At 33.1% G+C, this 21,669-nt stretch overlaps 1 protein-coding gene across 1 annotated transcript; it reads left to right on the plus strand.

Annotated features, from left to right (window-relative positions):
• Positions 1 to 15,362: 15,362 nt before the first annotated feature.
• CYP98A3 (cytochrome P450, family 98, subfamily A, polypeptide 3) lies at positions 15,363 to 21,421 on the plus strand. Its single transcript, XM_016306343.3, has 3 exons — positions 15,363 to 15,999; positions 19,722 to 20,116; positions 20,534 to 21,421. Exons 1-3 carry the CDS (start codon positions 15,513 to 15,515, stop codon positions 21,176 to 21,178), a joined length of 1,527 nt encoding a protein of 508 aa, XP_016161829.1. The 5' UTR covers positions 15,363 to 15,512; the 3' UTR covers positions 21,179 to 21,421.
• The last annotated feature ends 248 nt before the right edge of the window (positions 21,422 to 21,669 follow it).

Genomic DNA, 21,669 nt, shown 5'->3' on the forward strand with positions numbered 1-21,669 from the left:
TTTACCTTGATATATTCTGTAAGAGGGATAGGAATTGTATTGGTTATTGCTTGTAATATTATTTATATATATTTATGTATATATATGGAGGTACTCTTTATGAGTTGTTGTAAGTTGTATGGTATCTATGGATGTATGTTATCGGATGAAAGTATCTTTGGGAGAAATATTGCGGTTTAAAGTTTTAAACAGGCTCATATTTTAGTATTAAATATTATAAGTGTCGTCGTAATGTCCGAGCTATCAGAGTTGCACAGCCGGAAGCGTGAGCTTTGGTAGTTAGGGTATTACATTATGGTATTAGAGCAGTCCTTCCTGTAGAGCCTGAGGAATGGACCGACTATGCTTCAGTTGCATACTCTGAGTATTTGTCATGTAATAGGTCTTGTCGAATGACGAGAATTAGAGCTTTATGCACATGACGATCTATTGATTAATGCCGTTAGTCTTGCATTGCATAATTCTTGGTATTAAGTTTGGCTGGCTTAATACTAGTGAATTATGTATATGAAAGCACTGATGGGTTATCATAGATGATATATGAGTTTTGGGTAAAGCGAATTGCGGGTTTTGGAAAAGTTGAAAAACTATTTCTCGAGGCTATTCAGTTGTGTCTTGAATTTTGTTCGAGTCGACCTGTTCTTTATATCCTAACTTGAAGTTCTTGTTTGCTAATCCTTTTGAGAAGAATTTTGATTTTTCAACTCTATTCTTCTAATCATATGCATTCTTGTATGACCTTAAGTGCATATGCTTGTTTAAAATCCTTGTTACATCTATCTTCCTCTGTTTGAATTTTTCTTGATTCATGTATTCTTTGATATGGTTTTGAACTTGTCCTAATTCGTTGTTCATTTTAACTTCGGATTCTGAGTCCATTCTTAGAGAACTTGTTGGTTCAATTTTCCTCTTCTTTGACAGTGATTACAGCTAATTTTGAGATTTTTATAAAAGTTGCTGTTGATTAGATATGTACCTATCTATATATGAAGCTTTGAAAATTTCTTATACAGTTTAACAACTATTTATTTCTAATACCTCGCCTATGCTTTTACTGGTTTATGGAACTGCATTTACCTTAAATTACAATTTGGCTTTCTAGTAATTTTACTATAGTTCCAATGCACATCTTCATTTGATTATGTATTTGGATATTTTTCAAAATTCTGGAAAGAAAGGATTTTTCACTGTTATCCCGGTTGAGTTTCGTTTGATAAGCTTTACTTAACTTATTTTGAATCGAGTTTGATTTAGCATGCTATATGGTTTATGCCATTGTTGTTCTTTGGAAGGTGTTGGGCTCATAGCTTTCTTCCTATGAACGGACTAAATTCTCTATTAAACCTTCCATCTCTATGAATGTTATACTTGACTTTGTTTTTAACTAATCTTTTACATTTTGTGAACATTATCATTGATCTTGGTTTTTCTTCTCTGGTGAAGCTCATTCTTATATGAGTCAGTTTGATTCGTTTCAAATTAGTGCATTGTTTATCCTCTCATTGTCTTTACAAGAGTTTTTAATCAAAGATTTATCCTTGGGAAATTTCTAATGATTGATTGGTCTTTTCCTAAGGCTTTGTATTCTTTTGGATCAATAGAAAGCTTGTCTGATGACTCATGCCTAGTGAATCTTGTTTGAACTACTTTGGTTTAAGATCCTTCCTTGTATGGCTTGATTCCTTTTTTTTTTTGGTACATCTTAAACTTCTTGAATGTTCTTCTGAGATGGTGATTTCAAGAACACTTTTGGAGTCTTGTTTTGAACCTTTTAAAGAAGTTTTGAATTCTCTTTGAAGAAATATTAAACGGAATTCATTTTCTGTTGCTTGATTGAGATTGAAACCATTGTTCAATTTTGACGAAGTTAATTTAAAGTTGGCATGCGCTATTTTAAATGAGGTTTTGGAAAGCTCCCTTGTTTAGTGGAAATCGGTTCATTTGTAACGTACCACTTATTTCCTTTACCAAATTGTAGGCAAATTTTTACCCCAGAGTTTCTTTTCTAAAAAGAGTTTAACTTCCTCTTTTGTTCTTGCTATAAATGTTATACACGCTTGTTTGAATATGAACTTTGAGAATTTTTGAACAAGCATTTGATTTTCTTCCGAATTTTATGATTGCGTTTCATTAGGTTGTGCACCTAATTATCTTTCTAACATATTTGAGGAAATATTTTGGCTCTTAGTCAAACTTGCGTGCACTTTGTTTTAGAACTCTACAAAATCTACTTCCACATGAACTTGCATTAAAGCAAAGCCACGTTATTGCTTTTGTTGCCCCTTGAGGAATGTTTGCTATTGAGCTTTTCTTTTAAATTGCGAAGTGATTTTCCGCAAGTTTTCGATTCTTTTATGAACAATGTATTTGGAAGTATTTTTTAATCATGCTCTTAAGTTCTGTGAGTTTTGTCTTCGGTTCGAGATATTTTTTTTCTGTAAATCTCATACTTCTTTGGCTCAGCTTGAATTGGTATCAAGCTAATGCGTTGACTTTCTTCTTATTTGTCCTGTTGAATTTTCTTGATCCAAGGGTTATTTTTGAAGTTGTCAATGGAATTGTGTCTAGCAAATTTCATTACTTGAGTATCCTTGTTTATCTAGAATTGGATACATTTCCTCGAATCTATGAGTACTACCCTTGACATTTGACTCTCCTTTCTAAATCTTGTATCCTTCTGAGTAGACTCGAGAATTATTTTGATATCACGTGCGACTTGTAGACGTAGTAACGCGATGCGTTAGTTCTTTAAGATGTGATGTGTGTATACGGAAGTTGAAGCGGTAGGTGTGCAACGTTATGAGTTGTGGGTGTTTTGTTCCTTGCGGACGGGTTTGCGGTTGTAAGGCTTGTGATCGAGTATGGGATTGTAAAGTGCTTGATGGAGTTGGAAAGTTGAAACCTTGAGGTTGATATGAGATTAGTGTGCGGATATTGAGCACATCGTTTTAACTCCATTCTATTTTATAGCCTTTGATGCCTTGCCCTACTATCACATGATTGACCCATGTTATCTTTTGCATTGAGCCTACTTTGTAACGTTTGCTTTGCAATCACACTCCTACCTTTACATCCTTATGCTTATGACAATCAAAGTATTTGAAAATCGTATATATGATTATATTGAGATATTTTTGCTTCTTTCTTAAATGTGTTCAAGGGTGAACTGTTATGGAATTTCTTTCATTTTGTATCAATTTTCGAGGGCAAAAATTTTTATAAGGTGGGTAGAATGTAAGACCCAGAATCTTTGAAAAGTCTTTTTATGATAAAGTCTCAAATCATATAGTTATTTATAGCCTTAATTTTAGAAATTATTTTATTAAAGATAATCAAGGCAAGTTTTGATTTATTGGATTTGAGATAAGTTATGATTATTATCCAATTTCACAATTATTGGATTATTTTCTATATTCAGAGTATAAAGTTGGTAGTTATGAAATAATAAGGATTTCTATATGATTTGGATTAAATAATTAATATTTTAACTAGTAATACTGCTATTTTGGAAAAAATAAAGAAACTAAGTATATTATTTCTAATTTTTAGATTTGGGCATTTTATTGAAAATAATTTGTGAAATTGGTGAGCAAATAGTATTTTCTATACATAATTAGTGTTGGATTTAAATTGGGTTTCAATTACCATATTTTCCCCAATTTCATTTGAAATTACTATATTACCCCTACTTCTATTTGAAATTACAAAAGTAACCCTAACCCTTATTTTCAAAAATGAAACCCTAATTTTCCCAACCCCTAACCCTAACAGAAGCAGCCGTCACCCCTTCACCCTCTTCAATGAAAAACTTCAGAAAAAAAAGAAACAGAAAATCATGGAGGAGGGAGCTTGAGGAAGAAAAGAATCAGAGAAGGAAGAGAGGAAGGAGGCCACGTTGATGCTGCTACCAATCCGCGCCGCCATGGTCGTCCCGTCTACGGCGCCATGAGCCGCGCCTTGCCGCCGGACTGCCTTGGATCTGCCACACGCGTTATCACCATAGAGAGAGGGAGCAACGCGATTGAAGAGAGGAGGAGGAAGGGAGCTTCACCGCGCCGTCACCCAGCCGGTCGCATCTGCTGCCTCACCGCCGCTGTTGTCGCATGCGTCGCCGCCCCGTAGAGCCGCACCTTGCTGCCGATCTGTCGCCGGTGCTGCAGCGTCGCCATGGATGAAGCTTCTGCCACCACCATGAATTACGAACAGAGGTGAGAAAGAGAAGGCTGCGATGGAGGGAACCGCTCCGTCCAATCTCTGCCTGTGCTGCCGGATCCGTTGCGGTCAGCTGCCACGGGATCGCCGTCAAGCCGCGTCAGAGGAGGAGCGCCGCCGCCGTGCCTCCATCGTCTCTGAGGACGCCGGTTGTCACCGCTGCCGTCGATCAGAGATACCAAAACCCCGCTGCCGTCGCCGGAAAACCACTGCTGGTAAGGGTCTTGTCATTAGCCTCTGTCTTTTTTTTTTGAATTCCGAGAATTCTATAGTCACTGCATGATTGGTTTCAGTTGTCGTGATCGAAATTCGTCGCCGCTGCCGGGCTGCCGCCGAACCGGTTCGGAGACCGCCGCTATTTCGGTTCAGCCATTCTCCCTCGGTCTTGGTAAGCGTTTTGGTTCGAGAAACCTTTTGTCACTGTTCTGATAATTTAGGCTGAGGTGTTGCGGCGTTATTTGTCACAGGGTTGTGTATCGGTGCTTGCATTCCGTGATCGGAGTTGCAGCTGCCTCGTTTTGTGATCCCAGTAGGTATTTGTGTTTCGGAAATCCTCGCATTATTGTTCTGTACGTGCATTAAAGCGTTTACGAAATTAATGTTCTTAGGATTTAGTAACCGAGGTTGCTTGTTGTAAATTAGAGCTGTTTATGCTGTTGCGAAAGTGGCTGGGAGCTGAGGTTTTGGTTGCCGTCAGTTCGGTTGAGGCGGAAAGGACTCTGTGAGGCGTTTGGGTTATGGAATTGCGTTTTGAGGTAGGGGCGCTTTCCAAAAACTATGTTTTAAGTATTGGAATTATTACATATGGATACTGTTGTGAGATATTGTGTATTTGGTGATTGTATCTGCCTTATGTATTATTTGATTGACTCGAATGACTATAGATGTTGGTTTGGCTGAATTGTTGTGCGGCTTTGTGAAATGTAATGTTTGAAGTTGATTCTTTAAAGATTTGAAATATGAGTTTAATCCGTTGAGGATTGGTTTGAATTGAGTCAATTATTTTGATGATGTGAAAGATAGAATACTTTTGAAATTCATCCTGGGTTGCTTTAATTGATTTGGTTTTGATAAATAATTTATTGCTGAACCGATTCTTTAAAGCTTTGGAAATGAGTTAAATCGGTTGATATTGAGTTGATTTTGAAATGGTTTTCTTGAGATATGCCACTGAGGCTACTGTTGGATTTAGCTTGCTTTGAATTGATTTCTGGTTTTGAGTTGTTAAAAAGGAATGAGAAATGATTTAGTTGGGACCCGAACCGGGTGGCAAAAGTCCAAGTTTTAGGGGAGGTGCTGCCAAAATTTCTATAGAATCCTAGTCGTGTTTGAAAAGTTATTTAAAAAGGGATGGATTTGAGAAATTGTATTATGTGATTTATTAAGAGAATAATTATGTTTTCAAGCTCAATTTATTTAATGAACTTTATGCGTTGAGTTCGGCCCATTTAGAAATGAACAATCACTGAAGGAAAGAATGATGCTCTAATATTGATTTCAATATAAAAAGGGTCTTTTAGTGATTTCAAAGGAATCTAGACTTTTGATTGAGTAATTAAGTTTGAGGCATTTTGGAAGGATTAGAAAAAAATGGATTCCAAAAAGAAACCCGAATGTGATTTGATTCAAATGAACCGGTTCTGTTTCAAATGAGTTGATTTTTGGACCGGGTTAGAACTTGTGATTTTGAATGGCCGGTTTCATAGTGAATTCAGTTTTATTTACTTGAACCGAGAAGCTATGATTTTGAGAGTTTCAATGAATTTTAAGGAATCGATATAGGTTGACCTTCCCTAAAGACTTGGGACTCTGCCAAGAAACTTTTGTTATAAAATCCCATTGTTGTATGGGTGATTTTGAATATTTTGAAATAAATCCTTAACTTGCCATGGTTTTGGAAGTTTTGGAAAGAGAATGCCGAGAGTGGCTTTGTTTTAAAAAGGGAACTCACTTTGAGTAAATTTGGCTTATGAGCCTGAGATGATTTGAGAAACGAGATTTCTAAAGCCAAGGCTGAAAAGAGTTGAAACTTGATTTCAAAGTGAAACGATTTGAGAAAAAGTGATTTATGGCTTAAATGCCGATTTTATGAATTTGATGATGTTGGATGGTGGAAGTGTTGTTTTGTTATGGGCCGGAATGGCTGTGTATGATTATGAATATTAGCTGGTTCTGGATTGAACCGTGAGCCAGAATGGCAGTGTATGAGATTGATTTATGGTTGTTTGTCGAATGAGTTATGGGCCGTATGGCTGACTATGAATTATGAATTCAAGCTGGATGGCTGAGATGGATGTTGATCCATGGCTGGGACTGAATGAATATATGCTTGAGATACCTGGGTAGTAGCAAGGATTGTGGTTCGTCCCACTTGCTCCAGGTCAGAGACTGTGACGCCTGGGTAGTAGCGGTAGTAGTGGTGATTCCACTCGCTCCAGGTTGAGCTTTTAAACACCCGCCTGGGTAGTAGCCGCAGTAGTGGTTATTCCACTGGCTCTGGGTTGAGCGGGTAGTAGCAATGGGGTTGTAGCTCAAACCTACTTGCTCCGCGATGGGTGTTTCTGTCCATGGTTAGCTACCAGGACGTGTCGGGTTGGCTATATAACCGACAGATGATATCATCAGCCACTAGGGACAGGCATGCATCATATGCATCTATGTGACATTGTTTGGGTGTGCATATTATACTTGGTTTGCCTATGTGATTAATTGCTAATTGTTCTACTTGCAATAACTGTTTGTTTGTGCTTGCATCTTCTTATTTGTGTTTGCTATTGGAACTCTGTTGGACTGTGGTGATTGGTTGATGGTTGGATTGTTTGGGCCTAGGGCCATGGTTGGAATGAGATGAACCGATGGTTGATTTCGGTTTTATGTTTCTGGTTCGGAATAAAATATGAAAGGCTATTTTGGTTCAGCATAGATAAACCGTTTTGAAAGGCTTTTGAGTTTTTGAGAATTGAACTATTCCTCTTTCAGAAAAGCTTTCCGGTTCCTCTTTTATTGTGAATCGTTGTTTTTGAAAAGAGGCATAAGACGGTTATTAATCACTGGTACGGTTTATCTTCACGTATCCTATTACAGTAATTCCCAAAAACCCTCTATTGAGAACCCTTTCGAGGATGATGTTCTCACCCCCCTACATTTTTCCCCTTTCAGGATATGGGCGTAGAAGTCACGAAGAGTTTATTTAGTTGTTGTTGAGATGCTCTGTATTGTTTTAGTTATGGTTTATTGAACCCTCGCATTTACCTTGATATATTTTGTAAGAGGGATAGGAATTGTATTGGTTATTGCTTGTAATATTATTTATATATATTTATGTATATATATGGAGGTACTCTTTATGAGTTGTTGTAAGTTGTATGGTATCTATGGATGTATGTTATCGGATGAAAGTATCTTTGGGAGCAGTATTGCGGTTTAAAGTTTTAAACAGGCTCATATTTTAGTATTAAATATTATAAGTGTCGTCGTAATGTCCGAGCTATCAGAGTTGCGCAGCCGGAAGCGTGAGCTTTGGTAGTTAGGGTATTACAATCCTAAGTCACACAGCTGACTTATACTCAAAAGATTGTGCTTCAATCCACATACCAAAAATACATCATCAATGAAAGTAGGGTGTTCATTACCTACTTTTCCAACAACAATAATTTTACCTTTACCATCATCTCCAAAGGTCACAAAACCTCCATCATACTTGTTTAGTTTGATGAAGTAAGTTGACCTTCCAGTCATATGCCTTGAGCATTCACTATCCAAGTACCACATATCCTTTTTGTTCTTGGATGCTAGGCAAATCTGCATGAAAAGCTTCAAGTAACCTTAGGTATCCAAATTAATTTGGATCTTTTGAAGTTAATCCATCTTGGTTGCCCAAGTGCATTGAAATCACAAACAACATTGTAAATTTTGTTTCCCACAACTCTCTTTTCAATGAAACATTGTGCATATGAGTGACCAAATTTTTTGCAATTAAAACAATGATTTTCTGATGCATATCGCTGAAATTGAGGTGAGTTATTTTGCTGGAAATGATTAAAGGGCTGAAATTTTCTGGTTTTTGGAAGAGGTGCATTTCTTTTGACAAACTTGTTTTTGTTATAATTGTTCCTCTTTGCAAATGCATTTTCACCAGAATTTTTGAAAACTTTTGGACTTTTCGAATATGAGGTTTTGTTGTAAAATTGTGGTTTCTTAAAAGCAACCTCATTTTTCGAAATGTACCCTAGACCTGACCTGTTTGAATTAGGTTCGGTTCTTGGTGAAAGTTCAGTTTCACTTGTGTAAACTTCATCAAATTTCTCCTCAAGTGTGGGAACATATCCAATACCAGATTTGTTGGATGTGGATTTAGTATTTGATGAAGAGGCCACAAATTTCATAGAGAAATCATTAAAAACTACACTTTCCTTGGTTAAGTATCCTAAACCAGATTTTTCAAACAATGGTCTTTGGCTTGCAAGTAATTTGTCCAAGTTACTAGAACTTTGAGCAAATTTTGCTAAGTCACTATTCAGCCTTTTAATCATATCATTTAATCTTTCATTTTCAGCAATTAACTCTTGAGAAGGATCCACAGTGTGCTTTCTTTTTAATTTTTTAAGTTCAGATTTTAAAAATCTGTTTTCTTCAATAATGTCCAAAGCACATTCAGTTTCCTTCACTTTTTCTTTTAAAAAATCATTTTCAGCTTTTAACACATCTTTTTCAAATCTGCATTTATTGTACTTATCTAGCAGTTTTGAGGTGTTTAGAGTGAGATCGTCAATAATAGCGTGTAGATCATCTATGGATAAATCATAAAAATTTATCTCATCGAGATTATCGTTTCCAGTCATGAAATAGTTTTTATCTTCACCTTCAGAATCTTCTTCCTCATTGGAGTCATTCTCAAGATCCTCCCAAGCTGCCATGAGCACTTTCTTCTTTTCTTTCTTTTCTTTATCCTCCTTCTTGAGCTTTGGACAGTTTATCTTGAAGTGTCCAGCCTCCTTGCAATGATGACACGTCAATTTGCTCAAGTCCATATATTGTTCCTTTGAGCTTGAGCCCTTGTACTTGTCCTTGTTCTTCATCATCCTTCTAAATCTCCTAGCAAAAAACATAAGCTCATCATCTGAAATACCATCACTAGACTCACTCTCTTTTGATTCTATTTTTGACTTGAGAGTTATTCCCTTTTTCTTTGAGTCTGGGTTTGTGTGTGTGTGGTTTCATAGGCAAGGAGTTTTCCTCTCAGCTCATCATAGGTTATAGGGCTTAGGTTATTACTCTCGGTTAGGACAGTGGCAGTGGTTTCCCATTCTTTTGTGAGGCTTTTAAGGAGTTTTCTCACTAGGGTTTGTTTTGAGTAGTTTGTACCCATAGTATCAAGGTTGTTGATTATGATTGAGAATCTCTCAAACACTTCATCAATGCTTTCTCCATCCTTCATGTTGAACATCTCGTACTCTTTTCGCAGCATATCAATCCTCGTTTCTTTGACCTGTTTAGTGCCTTCATGTATAACCTAGAGTTTTTCCCAGATTTCTTTGGCTGTCTTACATCTAGACACCTTTCAGTACTCTTCAAAGTGGATAGCACAGTGAAGAAGGTTGATGGCTTTAGCATTCAGCTCCATTTTCTTCTTATCATCTTCATTCCACTCAATTTCTTCTTTTGGAGTCACCACTCCATCAGCACTTGTTTTTGTTGGGGTCTTGGGACCGCTTACAACAATCTTCCAAATATTGTAGTTAGTGGATTGGATGAAGATCCTTAGCCTCTCTTTCCAGTAGGCATAGTTCTTCCCGTTGAAGAGAGGAGGCATGTTGTTTGACTAGCCTTCAGTGAGGGTGTAGGCAACTGTGGTTGTGCCCAAGTTGTTTGCCATTGGATCTTTGCTCCAAGCGGTTAAGCTTGATTCTTGAGACCTTAGCTCCTGATACCAATTGAAGGTTGTAGAAGGTTTAGAGAAGGGGAGGTGAATCTATGACCTTCTTTTGTGTTAATAAACTTAACCCTTTAAAACTGATTTTCTCTTTAAATCTGTTTGAACTCAGCAGTGAAAACTTTATGAGACAATTTCATTTTCTCTCATGAATATCAGAAAATAGGAAAGAGCAGAGAAGAGAAAATCTAACACCATCATGTATCCTGGTTCGGTTGTCTTGTGCTATGCAACCTATATCCAGTCTCCACCACAACAGTGGTGGAATTTCCACATAGTTAAAGTATTACACACAACAATTCCACAGGATTGACACAATTCTTTCACACTCAAGTTTTAACCTAACTTGACTTTGGCTATGCTAATACTTAACTCTTCACTCTTATTTCTAACCCAGCTAAGAAAGGGATACCTCACAGGTACAAGATACAAGACACAAACTTACCTAAAGAAATCTGAAATAACTCTAGGTTTTCTCTCAAGTGTATCACTCAGACTCTTTTCACTCATTGGCTTTTACTTGAGCTCTCTCAATATGCATTTTCACTCAAGAAATTACAGAAATATAAACATTGAAAAGTAAAATACAATCTGTAAAACATGAAGAAGATTGATTCTTCAACAGCTTCTTTGCTACGTGATAAACCATATTTGCATGTCTCTGATTCAGTTCTTCATTTTTGGTGGAAAGCTCCTTTGAAAGAAAGGACTGTCCAAGTAGATGAACTTCTTCAGAGAGCTCTTCTCAAAACATACACCTCAAGAACACTGGTTATCTCTTCTTGCTTCTGAATGATAAAAAATCTTCTTTTATCTCCTTGCATGTTGCTGGGTTCTTCTTCCTAGGTCAACTTCTTGAGTTTTGTGCTTTACCAACCCATACCAACTCACTTTTTCCTATTATTCCTCAGAATAGAAAATTTGGTTCTGACCTTCTCTTGTTGACCAAAAATCATAGAAAAGTAGAAAACAGATATCCTCAATGGTAAACCCAGATCTTGGCTATTGAGAAGCTACTTGGTCTCCAAGACTCACTTGTGACCGTAGATGCACAGCAGATAACAACACAAATCATCTTTCCCTTGTATCCTATTTCGGACTCGCAGAGTGTTAGGAAGAAGAGAGGAAAGCAGTATGTATGTAATAGGAAATGGTTTACCTTTAACCTTTGCCTAAGCTTGATTTGGTTTGAATTTGCTGATTTGACCTCAACCTTTCTTGCCTAACCTTCTCTTTCTTTCTTCTTCTGTAAACAACTTAAGGACTAAGCTTTTTTTCTCTTTCTTTTTCTGAGTTCTGATTGAGACAAGATAGGTGTACGTTGCTTTTGGTGAAAGCACATGGGAAGAGTTTGAATGAGAGAACCAATCGGGCTTGGATCGGGTTTGTATCAAGTTTAGCCCGTTGGTTCCTTGCCTAGTCTCCTTTTGGGCTTGTTTAATGATTTGTAGCCCACCAGATTTGTTTCTTATTTTCCTTCCTCTTGGGCTATTGCAATGATGAGTTTTGGCATGTAACAACAAATAATCAGCCTCATATAATCATAAACAATCAACACTAATTATATGCTTTGCCCAATAAAATAATAATTGTCATCATCAATTATATTAGTTAATTTCTTAACTCAACAATTTAGTATAAGGTTTAATTACTCTGTTGGTCCTTATAGTTTTACAAAATTTTCAATTAAGTTTCTATACTTTTTTTTTCTTTTAATTGGGTCCTGAACCAATTTTTTTCAGTTAGGTCCCTGTTGGTAGTAATTGGCTTAATTATATAGGGACCCAACTAAAAAAAATTTGTATAGGGACTCAAATAAAAGGAAAAAAAGTGTAGGGACTCAATTAAAAAAAAATTTTGGTGCAGGGACCCAATTAAAAGGAAAAAAAGTATAGGGACCTAATTGAAAATTTTGCGAAACTATAGAGACCAACAGAGTAATTAAACCTTAGTATAAATTATATTTAAAAGTTTATTTGTCTTGTTATTTAATATTTTGTATAAATTTTATTTTGATATTTAAAATTTTATTTGCATTAATTGTCTACTATTTTTCAAATAGAAAAAATAATTAAAAAATGTGGCTATTAAAATCGACGGTAAAATTGTCGCTTTTTAAATTTAAAATAAACAAACGAAAACAAAATATAGACGACGAACTTGTCGGTATTTTAATAATTAAATCGACGGCTCTTTTGTCGATTTTATTGAATCAAATATCGATGAAAATGGTGTCGATTCTGTATAATAATATCCACCGCTCTTTTGTCGATTTTATTGAATCAAATATGGACGGAAACAATGTCGATTTTGTATAATAATATCGACGGCAAAACTATCGATTTTATTAAGCAAGAAAAATTCTCAAACTCATATTATAGACGGGAAGATTGTCGATTTTAATGAATTATTTTCGGCGGCCTAGTAAGCCGTCGATTTTATTAGAATTTTGAAAAATCGACAAGCTTAATAGCAACTTCATCCACTGTTAATTTTGCCGTCGATTTTAACGGTGTTTCTTGTAATGGATTGTTAGATCTACTCATATATTATGACCAACCCAATGGAATGTGGGTAAAATTAGTTTATTTAGGAGGAGCTTGATTTTTTATTGAGAAATTGCTTCCATGAAAATTTATATGCCATGTTCAAATTCCATCCCCTCTATACTTTCTATGTCTACTAGAAAATCTTCGAATTGAAGGATATAATGAGATTGAGTTTTATCAATTTAGATTCAATTTTCAAAAAATTATGTCAACTTTGAAAATACAGTTTCAAAAATTAGTACTGTGTTTAAATGTTCTTCTTTTAGATTTTTTATAATCAAAATATTTTCATGATATATTGTGATTTTTTTTTCAGAAACTACCACCCTTCCTGATAGGTCAATGCAATGTCATTGATGAGAATAAAGATCAATTTAATTTTTTGACATGGCTATTTTATATCTTGTAGCATTACACATAAATAGCGAATAATGAAACTTGTTTAGCAAGAGGATGATTTAAATTTTCACAAATTCTAAATATTTAAGGTATGCCATTATTTCAATTGGTTCTTGTTTCGAAAATGACTATAATATATTTGTGTCTAAGGTCTAGAATAGCTAATATATTATTTAAATATTTTAATTTTAATATTAGCATTTGAATAGATTAGTTTTAAAAAATTTTAAATTGTTACCTCATTTTATATATTATGGCTATTTTTTTAGATATGTTATTTTTAAATTTTTTTAATATAAAATTTCTTTTTTTCAGTTTGTAAATTTATTTTTATTGGTTTCCAGCAGTGGCGGAGCTTGAAGCAAAATTTTGGGGGGCTAAAATTTTAACATAAAAATTTAAGGTCAAACTCATCTGATGCAACTCTTTGAATTTTTGAAGGTTATATCTCACTTTTTTCGTGATTCATTAAAGTAGAAGAACTATTTACAGGTGTTGATATTGTAGAAGTTATATGTTTTCTTTCTTGAATATTAGTCTTTCTCTTAAAAAATGCATCAATTCTTTGATTTTTTTTATCATTATTTTATATAAAAATTTAAATATATATCCTGTAAAATATGTAAAAAAATTAAAAGGATAAATATTAAAATTTATAATATTTATTAATTTTTTTTATCAATTTATACAAATACAATAATATTAATACTTATTAAATATTCTAATATTTTTTATCATATAAAAAATTAAATTAAATAAACAGTAATATATAAAATAATAATAAATTAAATAAATAAAAATACCTAATTTTATATGAGAAGCAAAACGTATTTTTATAATGAGAAGCAAAGCAGCAAGAAAACTTTTTATTCTTATGAGAAGCAAAATAGCAAGATAACTTTTTAAAGAACTACTACTAATTTTTTTTTTAAAAAGTTTAGGGGGCATGACCCCATTGCCCTAGTTAAGTTCCACCACTGTTCCAGTATAACTAAGAAAAATTTCAATAATTAAGTTAAAAAATATTACTAATAGTAAATTGTACTTTTAAATTATTGATCTAACAAAAACTAAATCCTAAAAAATACTATTAGTTGTACCAAAAAAATTATTAACGTTGTAAACTTGTAATAAAATATCTATACATACAGAATAATTTAAAATAAGACAAATGCTTTAATTAATTATATGAAGTTATTGTGAATAAATAATAAAAAGTAATTTTATTTGTGTATAATTTTAAATTATTAATACATAAAAATAATTCTATAAAATATTAATAATTGCACTAAAAATTTTATTAAAGTATAAAAAAATACTGATCAAGTTAAAATTTAGTCATCCATAAATATATATTTATATATAAAAAATATAGATATAAAATATATGAAGTTAATAACTATAATTAGTGACTATAATAAATATATAATTAAATTAATTTTTAATTATTTTCATTGTTAATTTAGCATTAATAAAATTTTATTTTTTCTATTTTAAAGCAGATCAACCTTATCATTATTATTATTAAATAAGTTTATAATTATAATTGACAATACTTTACGTAATTATAATACTCTCCATAATAATAATTATTATTATTATTTTTATTATATTATTATTTGGATGAATTCATCATTATTTAAAAAAATTATCATATATTAATTAAATTATTCATATATCATGCATAATCAAAATTATTTATTTTATTATACATTTTAAAGTGACAATTAATTAGTCTAATTTTTTTATTAGACACAATCAATTAGCATACAAGTCCATATGTTTAATAATGACTTGTAAAAATTATTGTGATTCAATCATAACCTTTTTTACAAAGTGAAAGATTTTTTAATATTAATAAAAAACAATATATAATAATATATATATATATATATGTGTGTGTTTAATCAATTAGTATATTTTTATCGTTAATTGTTTTTTTTGTATTTTATTTTGTAATTGAATAAAAATTTTAATATAAATAATATTTAAATTTTATTTGATACGGGATCAAAAATATAATTTATGAATATACAATGATCAATGTTGCAGTTTAAACTAAAATTTGGAATGTTTACAAGAAAACATATACGCATATTTTCTTATAAAAATTAAGATATTAATTTATTGTATATATATATTTTTTTAATTAATCCAATTATTTTGTGAATTTTTTGTTTTATATTTTTATTTAGTATTTGCATAAATGAAAAAAAATAATGCATTAGGTTGAATTTATAAAAAAAAAAAAAAAAAGAATTGTAGAAACTAGAAAGTGGAACATATAATTACACAAACGTCCAATTTCCACCAACTCCCTATCTTCTCTCCACAGTAATATATACCAACACCAACTAGCCTCCAACCCTTTCTTAAAACACCACAACACACACCATTTCCTCTCGTCAAATCGCATAACCATGGCTTTTCTTACTACGATCATACCCCTCTCCCTCTTAGCACTTCTTTTCTACAAGCTCTACTTCAGGCTAAGGTTTAAGCTCCCACCGGGCCCACGTCCGTGGCCAGTTGTCGGAAACCTCTACGACATAAAGCCCGTGAGGTTCCGATGCTTCGCGGAGTGGGCCCAGTCCTACGGCCCAATTATCTCGGTGTGGTTTGGATCGACTTTGAATGTAATTGTTTCGAACTCTGAGCTGGCAAAGGAGGTGCTGAAGGAGCATGATCAGCAGCTGGCCGACCGCCATAGGAGCCGGTCGGCGGCGAAGTTTAGCCGGGACGGGAAGGACCTCATTTGGGCCGACTATGGGCCACACTATGTGAAGGTGAGGAAGGTTTGCACTCTTGAGCTCTTCTCCCCAAAGAGGCTTGAGTCTTTGAGGCCTATAAGAGAAGATGAGGTCACTGCCATGGTTGAATCCATTTTCAATGACTGCATCAATCCTGGTATGTTTCATGTTTTATTATCATTTATTAACATGAATTTATTGTTCTGAGATTTTTTTTTCCTTGGAAGGGAAGGGGGCTGGGGAGGGGCGAGGAATTTAATTTTCTGATATTTGATTTTCGTTTTCTTTCTTTTCTGAGAAGTTAATGTGGGTAGTTTTTTTTTTTTTTTTGGTGACTAATGTGGGTAGTTTGAAGTTTGAACACATTAAATTTTATTTACTTGCAATTAATAAATTATAAATGTTTATATTCTTGGAGTGCTTTGTGATTTGAGTACTCTTTGAAGAGAATTAGACAGAATGATAAATTTTAAGGAGTCAATAACAAAATAATTCAAAATGATTTTATTCAATTTAATATTTATCATTTCATATCTGTAATATTTATAATTATGAATTTATTATATTTAACATTATTTAATTATTTAAAAGTAATTAAAAATATAAAATAACATAAGTGATAATATAAAAAAAAGTAAAATAAAATAATTTAAAATTATTTAAACTTATTTTTTATTTTTTTCAAATATTTTTATAAAGGAATATTTGTGTGTAATAATTAAATGGTTTGAAAAAAAAAAGTGAGAATTAGGCGTATTTGTGTGTAATAATTTCTCTGCCTCGTTGTTTTGGGTTTCTTCGGCACTACTGCTACTCGGTTTTGCTTTCCTAAGTGTTGGGATAATTTGACTTTTCTTTTTTATTAATAATAACATATACTATACCATAATATGCTACACAGTGCATTATTTAAATAAAATATTTTTTATTTATTAATAAATTTGCTTTGCAAGCTTATGCAAAGTGGGCGGCAACACATTTAATTTTGAGTTGAAGTCTGCTAGTTAGTTCCACCGGTTGAGAACATTTTAATTGAAATAGAAATTTGTGTTATAAATTTCAAAATAAAAAGATATAATTAGTATATTAAAATCAATCACCAATAACTATTATATATTTTATATAAATATATATCTTTTAATTTATTTATAATTATATTTTATATTTTAATATATATTTTATATTAATAATTAATTTTTTTATTAATTTTAGTATATATTTAATATTGTGTCTTAAAATAGAGTCCAGAAAATTTAGCTTGTTCATTTGGCGTGGTCTCTATTATATATGACTTAAGCTTAGTTTAATAATTTTTTAAAGAGGTGTTTGTGATATTTTATTTTGTATTCGGTAAATAAAAATGCTTGTATATTTATGTTTGTTTTTTTTTTAAATTAAGAATGTTTTTAAAAGTATTTAAAGAAAATTTTTTTAAAATTAACTTATACTTATCAAAATTAAAAAATCTAATATCACTTTATACATTAATTAATATCTAAATTTAATTCTTACATTAATATTTATTAAAATATTTTTAAATTGTAAAAATTATTTTATCAAACATATTTATTATTATTTATATTTATTAAAAATTATTTTTAATTTAATTTACCAAACACAAATGCTATAACTTTTGAAAAGCTAATTTTTAAAATTTAATTTTTATAAATTATTTTTAAAACGTAAAAATTTTCCGAAACTAAACGGGTATAAGTAGTATTTTAGAAGTTAGAACTAATAAGGTAGGGCCTTGACCAGTCATAGGAATTAGGAACAATGAATAATTAAATAGTAAATAAAGTTTATGATTTTGTATGAGTGTAGGACCATATATATTCGTAGTAGGGGGTTGGTGTACCAAATTCACCCACTGATTATTTCCTTATTTCTTTTTCTCTTTTAACTAAAAATTTCTATGTAACTGAGTACCGAACGTAGAACTAATTATTTTTTATATGCTAATTACAGTTGTGTAATATATATAATAAAGTTTTGGGTGTGTAATACTTAATTATGGGACTCATAATTGATTTTAAAGAAATCGTTAGTGTCGATTTGTTTAAAATCGTTACCAACGATTTGAGTGAAGAGGAACAATAATTAAAAAGCTTTGGATTAACAATCAATGGTTATAATCAACTTAAAAAATGAGAGTAACGATTTCATGGTTGTAGAAATTTTAAAAAAAAAAATTTGTCTTACTTAAAATCGTTAATCTCATTTTCACAATTTTTTGTCTCTTTCTGAAATCGTAAGTCATGATTTTTTATGGTATTGAAAATCCCCATATCAATGTATTACACCAAATTAGTATAATATTAATGTATTACATTCCTTCGATTGTAATATCAAAAAAATTAGCCCGTAGAACGTAAGCCACACTGCCACAATTTCATATATATATATATCGTTTCTGTTTTGAAAGAAAATTGTTGAAGTGGGATAATTTTATTGTTAGCCTTTCTAATAATTTTCACCTTGTAGACACATTTTCTTCCGACAAGAACTATCATCAAATTAGTTTTCACAGACCAGGCATTATTAACAGTGAACTATGAAAGTATGAATAATTCAATTTGAGAATGAAAAAATTATTGAAATTCTTTATTGAAAAAAACAATAACTAATGAAGTGGTTGGCTGTGGTTGGTGAACTATGACTGAAAACTTTGCTGGACTTTTTTTATTGTGTGTGAAAGCTCCTTTAGCGCTCTAATGTCTTTCTCCCATACCTAAACACTGCAACTATTAGATGCTCCTTCCCAACCACAAGTTCCACTGGCCTTCTACCTAGCTTTTCGGCATTTTTAGCAAAAAGAGCTTCACACATAAAGGCTCACACAACGAATCAGTTATTCCTTATGACCCTATTTTGGTTTTTTCTTTTTATCTTCCTATATATATGGTTTTTTTTTTAACAAGGACCCCAAACAGCAAAAAAGAAAAACAAAGGAAAGTCTAGAAAGAGTCTCTTGTCCTAACAATACCCATACAACCAGAAATAAGAGAATAAACTATAGTAGGAGAAGGGGTATCATATATATGAATTTCTAACGGTAGACTCTGACTCTACTTAGCTAGACAATCAGCCACCAAATTTGCTTCCCAAAAGTTGTGACGCCAATTAATCTTCTATATGCGGTGAGACAAAACAAAGATATCTTGGATGAGGGGGAAATAGGGGGGAGTGGATCCTCTCCCGTGAATAAAAAACTGGATGGTGTGCAGTGTTTAATCTAACCATTCACTACATTCTCTCTCTTATTTATTTCTGGTCCCACTATTAAAATCAAAGGTGAGAGATTGCACTGTATTTTGTCAAGTGTTGAAAAAACTGGAGAGGATCCATTTCCGAAATAGGGAGTGATTAGACGGACACCTATTCTTAATCATGTTGATTATAGGAACAACTAAAGTACCAAAATTAACCCTAAAAAATTAATACATTGACAAAATTAATTATAAAAAAAAGTAAAATTAACTCGTAACAAACGCTGACCAAAACTGACTAATCATTAAGACGACGTTAATGATTTATCCTACATCTAATGTTAATAATTAGATAGTTTTGACAAGCGGAAAACATCGTTCATGATTATAAGTTAGTTTTATATCTTTTCATTATTAGTTGTCTATCATTTGAAGCCCAAATAAAATTACTAGTATGATATCACAAGTCCATAACTATATTGGGTAGTAGTACTGGTAATAACTTTCTCTGGTTTGCCATAAATTATACTTGTAACCATAAAATCAATATCTTCATTATAATAAACATTTTTATTTGTTGGTATCTTCCAATTTTTCAGAATTGGAAAGGTTTGGACAATTTTTTTTTAACATAAGTGGTTGCACACTTTTTCTTTTTCGTTTTGATCAGAAAACTTAGGAAAAAGTTTTTTGGTGAAGAAATACTTGGGAGCCGTGGCATTCAACAACATCACTAGGCTAGCATTTGGCAAAAGATTTGTGAACTCAGAAGGTATAATGGATGAGCAAGGAGTAGAATTCAAGGCTGTAGTGGCAAATGGATTGAAGCTAGGAGCATCTCTGGCCATGGCCGAGCACATTCCGTGGCTGCGATGGATGTTCCCACTCGAAGAGGAGGCTTTCGCCAAGCACGGTGCTCACCGCGACAAACTCACCAGAGCCATCATGGAAGAGCACACTCAAGAGCGGCTGAAATCCGGTGCCAAGCAACATTTTGTTGATGCCCTCCTCACATTGCAAGAAAAATATGACCTTAGTGAAGACACCATCATTGGTCTACTTTGGGTATGTTCTACTCACTAGTTACCATACAGTTTCGGATCCAATGTATTCATAATGCTTAATTAAATCATGTAAATTGCATGTAAGTCCATCATGCACAAATTCTCAACATTGATCAGTTTATCTAATCAACAATACTGAGAACGTGTCATGATGCAATGTGCAATTTACTTCTATAAGAGTATCAAGAGAACTCTTTAATTTTTAATTATTTTATTTTATTTTTGAAGGATATATGTGTAAAAAAAGGAGTGAAAAAAATTGATGATATTTCATTTACCTACCTTAAAGTATTAGCAACTATTTTGGTGCTTGCTTTCTTTTTCTTTTATTCTATTTCACCTACCAAAACCATAATTGACATATTTGTCTTCATTCTTTTTTTTGGTAATACATATATTGACTTCATTACTTATATAGGACATGATTACTGCTGGCATGGACACAACAGCAATATCAGTTGAGTGGGCCATGGCTGAACTAATCAAGAACCCAAGAGTCCAACAGAAAGCCCAAGAGGAGCTAGACAGGGTGATTGGGCTTGAAAGGATAATGACAGAATTAGATTTCTCAAGCCTCCCATACCTCCAATGCGTGGCAAAGGAAGCCCTAAGGCTCCACCCACCAACCCCACTAATGCTCCCACACAGGGCCAATTCCAACGTCAAAGTTGGTGGCTATGACATACCAAAAGGCTCCAACGTGCACGTGAACGTGTGGGCCGTGGCACGTGACCCAGCTGTATGGAAAAACCCACTGGAGTTCAGGCCTGAGAGGTTCCTTGAGGAGGATGTGGACATGAAGGGACATGATTTTAGGCTGCTCCCCTTTGGTGCTGGACGTAGGGTATGCCCCGGTGCACAACTTGGGATCAATTTGGTGACGTCAATGTTGGGTCATCTTTTGCATCATTTTAGTTGGGCCCCACCTGAGGGAACGAGGCCCGAGGAGATTGACATGTCGGAGAATCCTGGGTTGGTCACTTACATGAGTGCACCACTTCAGGCTGTGCCAACTCCTAGGTTGCCCTCACATTTGTACAAACGTGTGCCTGCTGATATTTAATATTTTCTAATCCATAAATATTTTGTTTACTCATTTTCACCTTTGAGTACAAATAAGACAAGTTTTTCCCTTTTGTTGCTTTTGGAACTTCTCCTCCTTCTTGTTGTTGGTAGTAGTATGTTTTGCTATTATGTCTTTGTAACTATCATTGAAATTACAATGAGAAACCTAAGGATTTTATGTATTTTACATTGACACCTTCAAACTCAACAAAGTTTGTCCCATTCAGGTTTTGGAATGAAATTCCTACTTAAGAGAAATATATAGTTTTTAATTTAGCATGAAATATAGTTAAACAGGAAGAGAATTGAAGTGAAGTAGCTCTAAGCATCTTGTTCTTGGTATTTGAAAGCGAGGGTTGTATATCTAATTCTTTGCATGCTTAATGCATTCTCTTTCCAAGTTATATCTTTTCATATGAGTTGAGTAAACACTCTCCTTCTTGTCCAATCATACTACCTATACCTATATATAGTACATGAAAAACGAAA

This window comes from Arachis ipaensis, chromosome B6 (genome assembly GCF_059453495.1).
Source record: "Arachis ipaensis isolate K30076 ecotype BB chromosome B6, ASM5945349v1, whole genome shotgun sequence".
Taxonomy (NCBI): domain Eukaryota; kingdom Viridiplantae; phylum Streptophyta; class Magnoliopsida; order Fabales; family Fabaceae; genus Arachis; species Arachis ipaensis.

Coding starts and splice junctions, on each gene's coding strand:
- CYP98A3 (XM_016306343.3), top strand. CDS start 15,513: ATGGCTTTTCTTACTACGATCATACCCCTCTCCCTCTTAGCACTTCTT. Junction 16,000..19,721: donor CAATGACTGCATCAATCCTG/GTATGTTTCATG, acceptor CGTTTTGATCAG/AAAACTTAGGAAAAAGTTTT. Junction 20,117..20,533: donor CCATCATTGGTCTACTTTGG/GTATGTTCTACT, acceptor TTACTTATATAG/GACATGATTACTGCTGGCAT.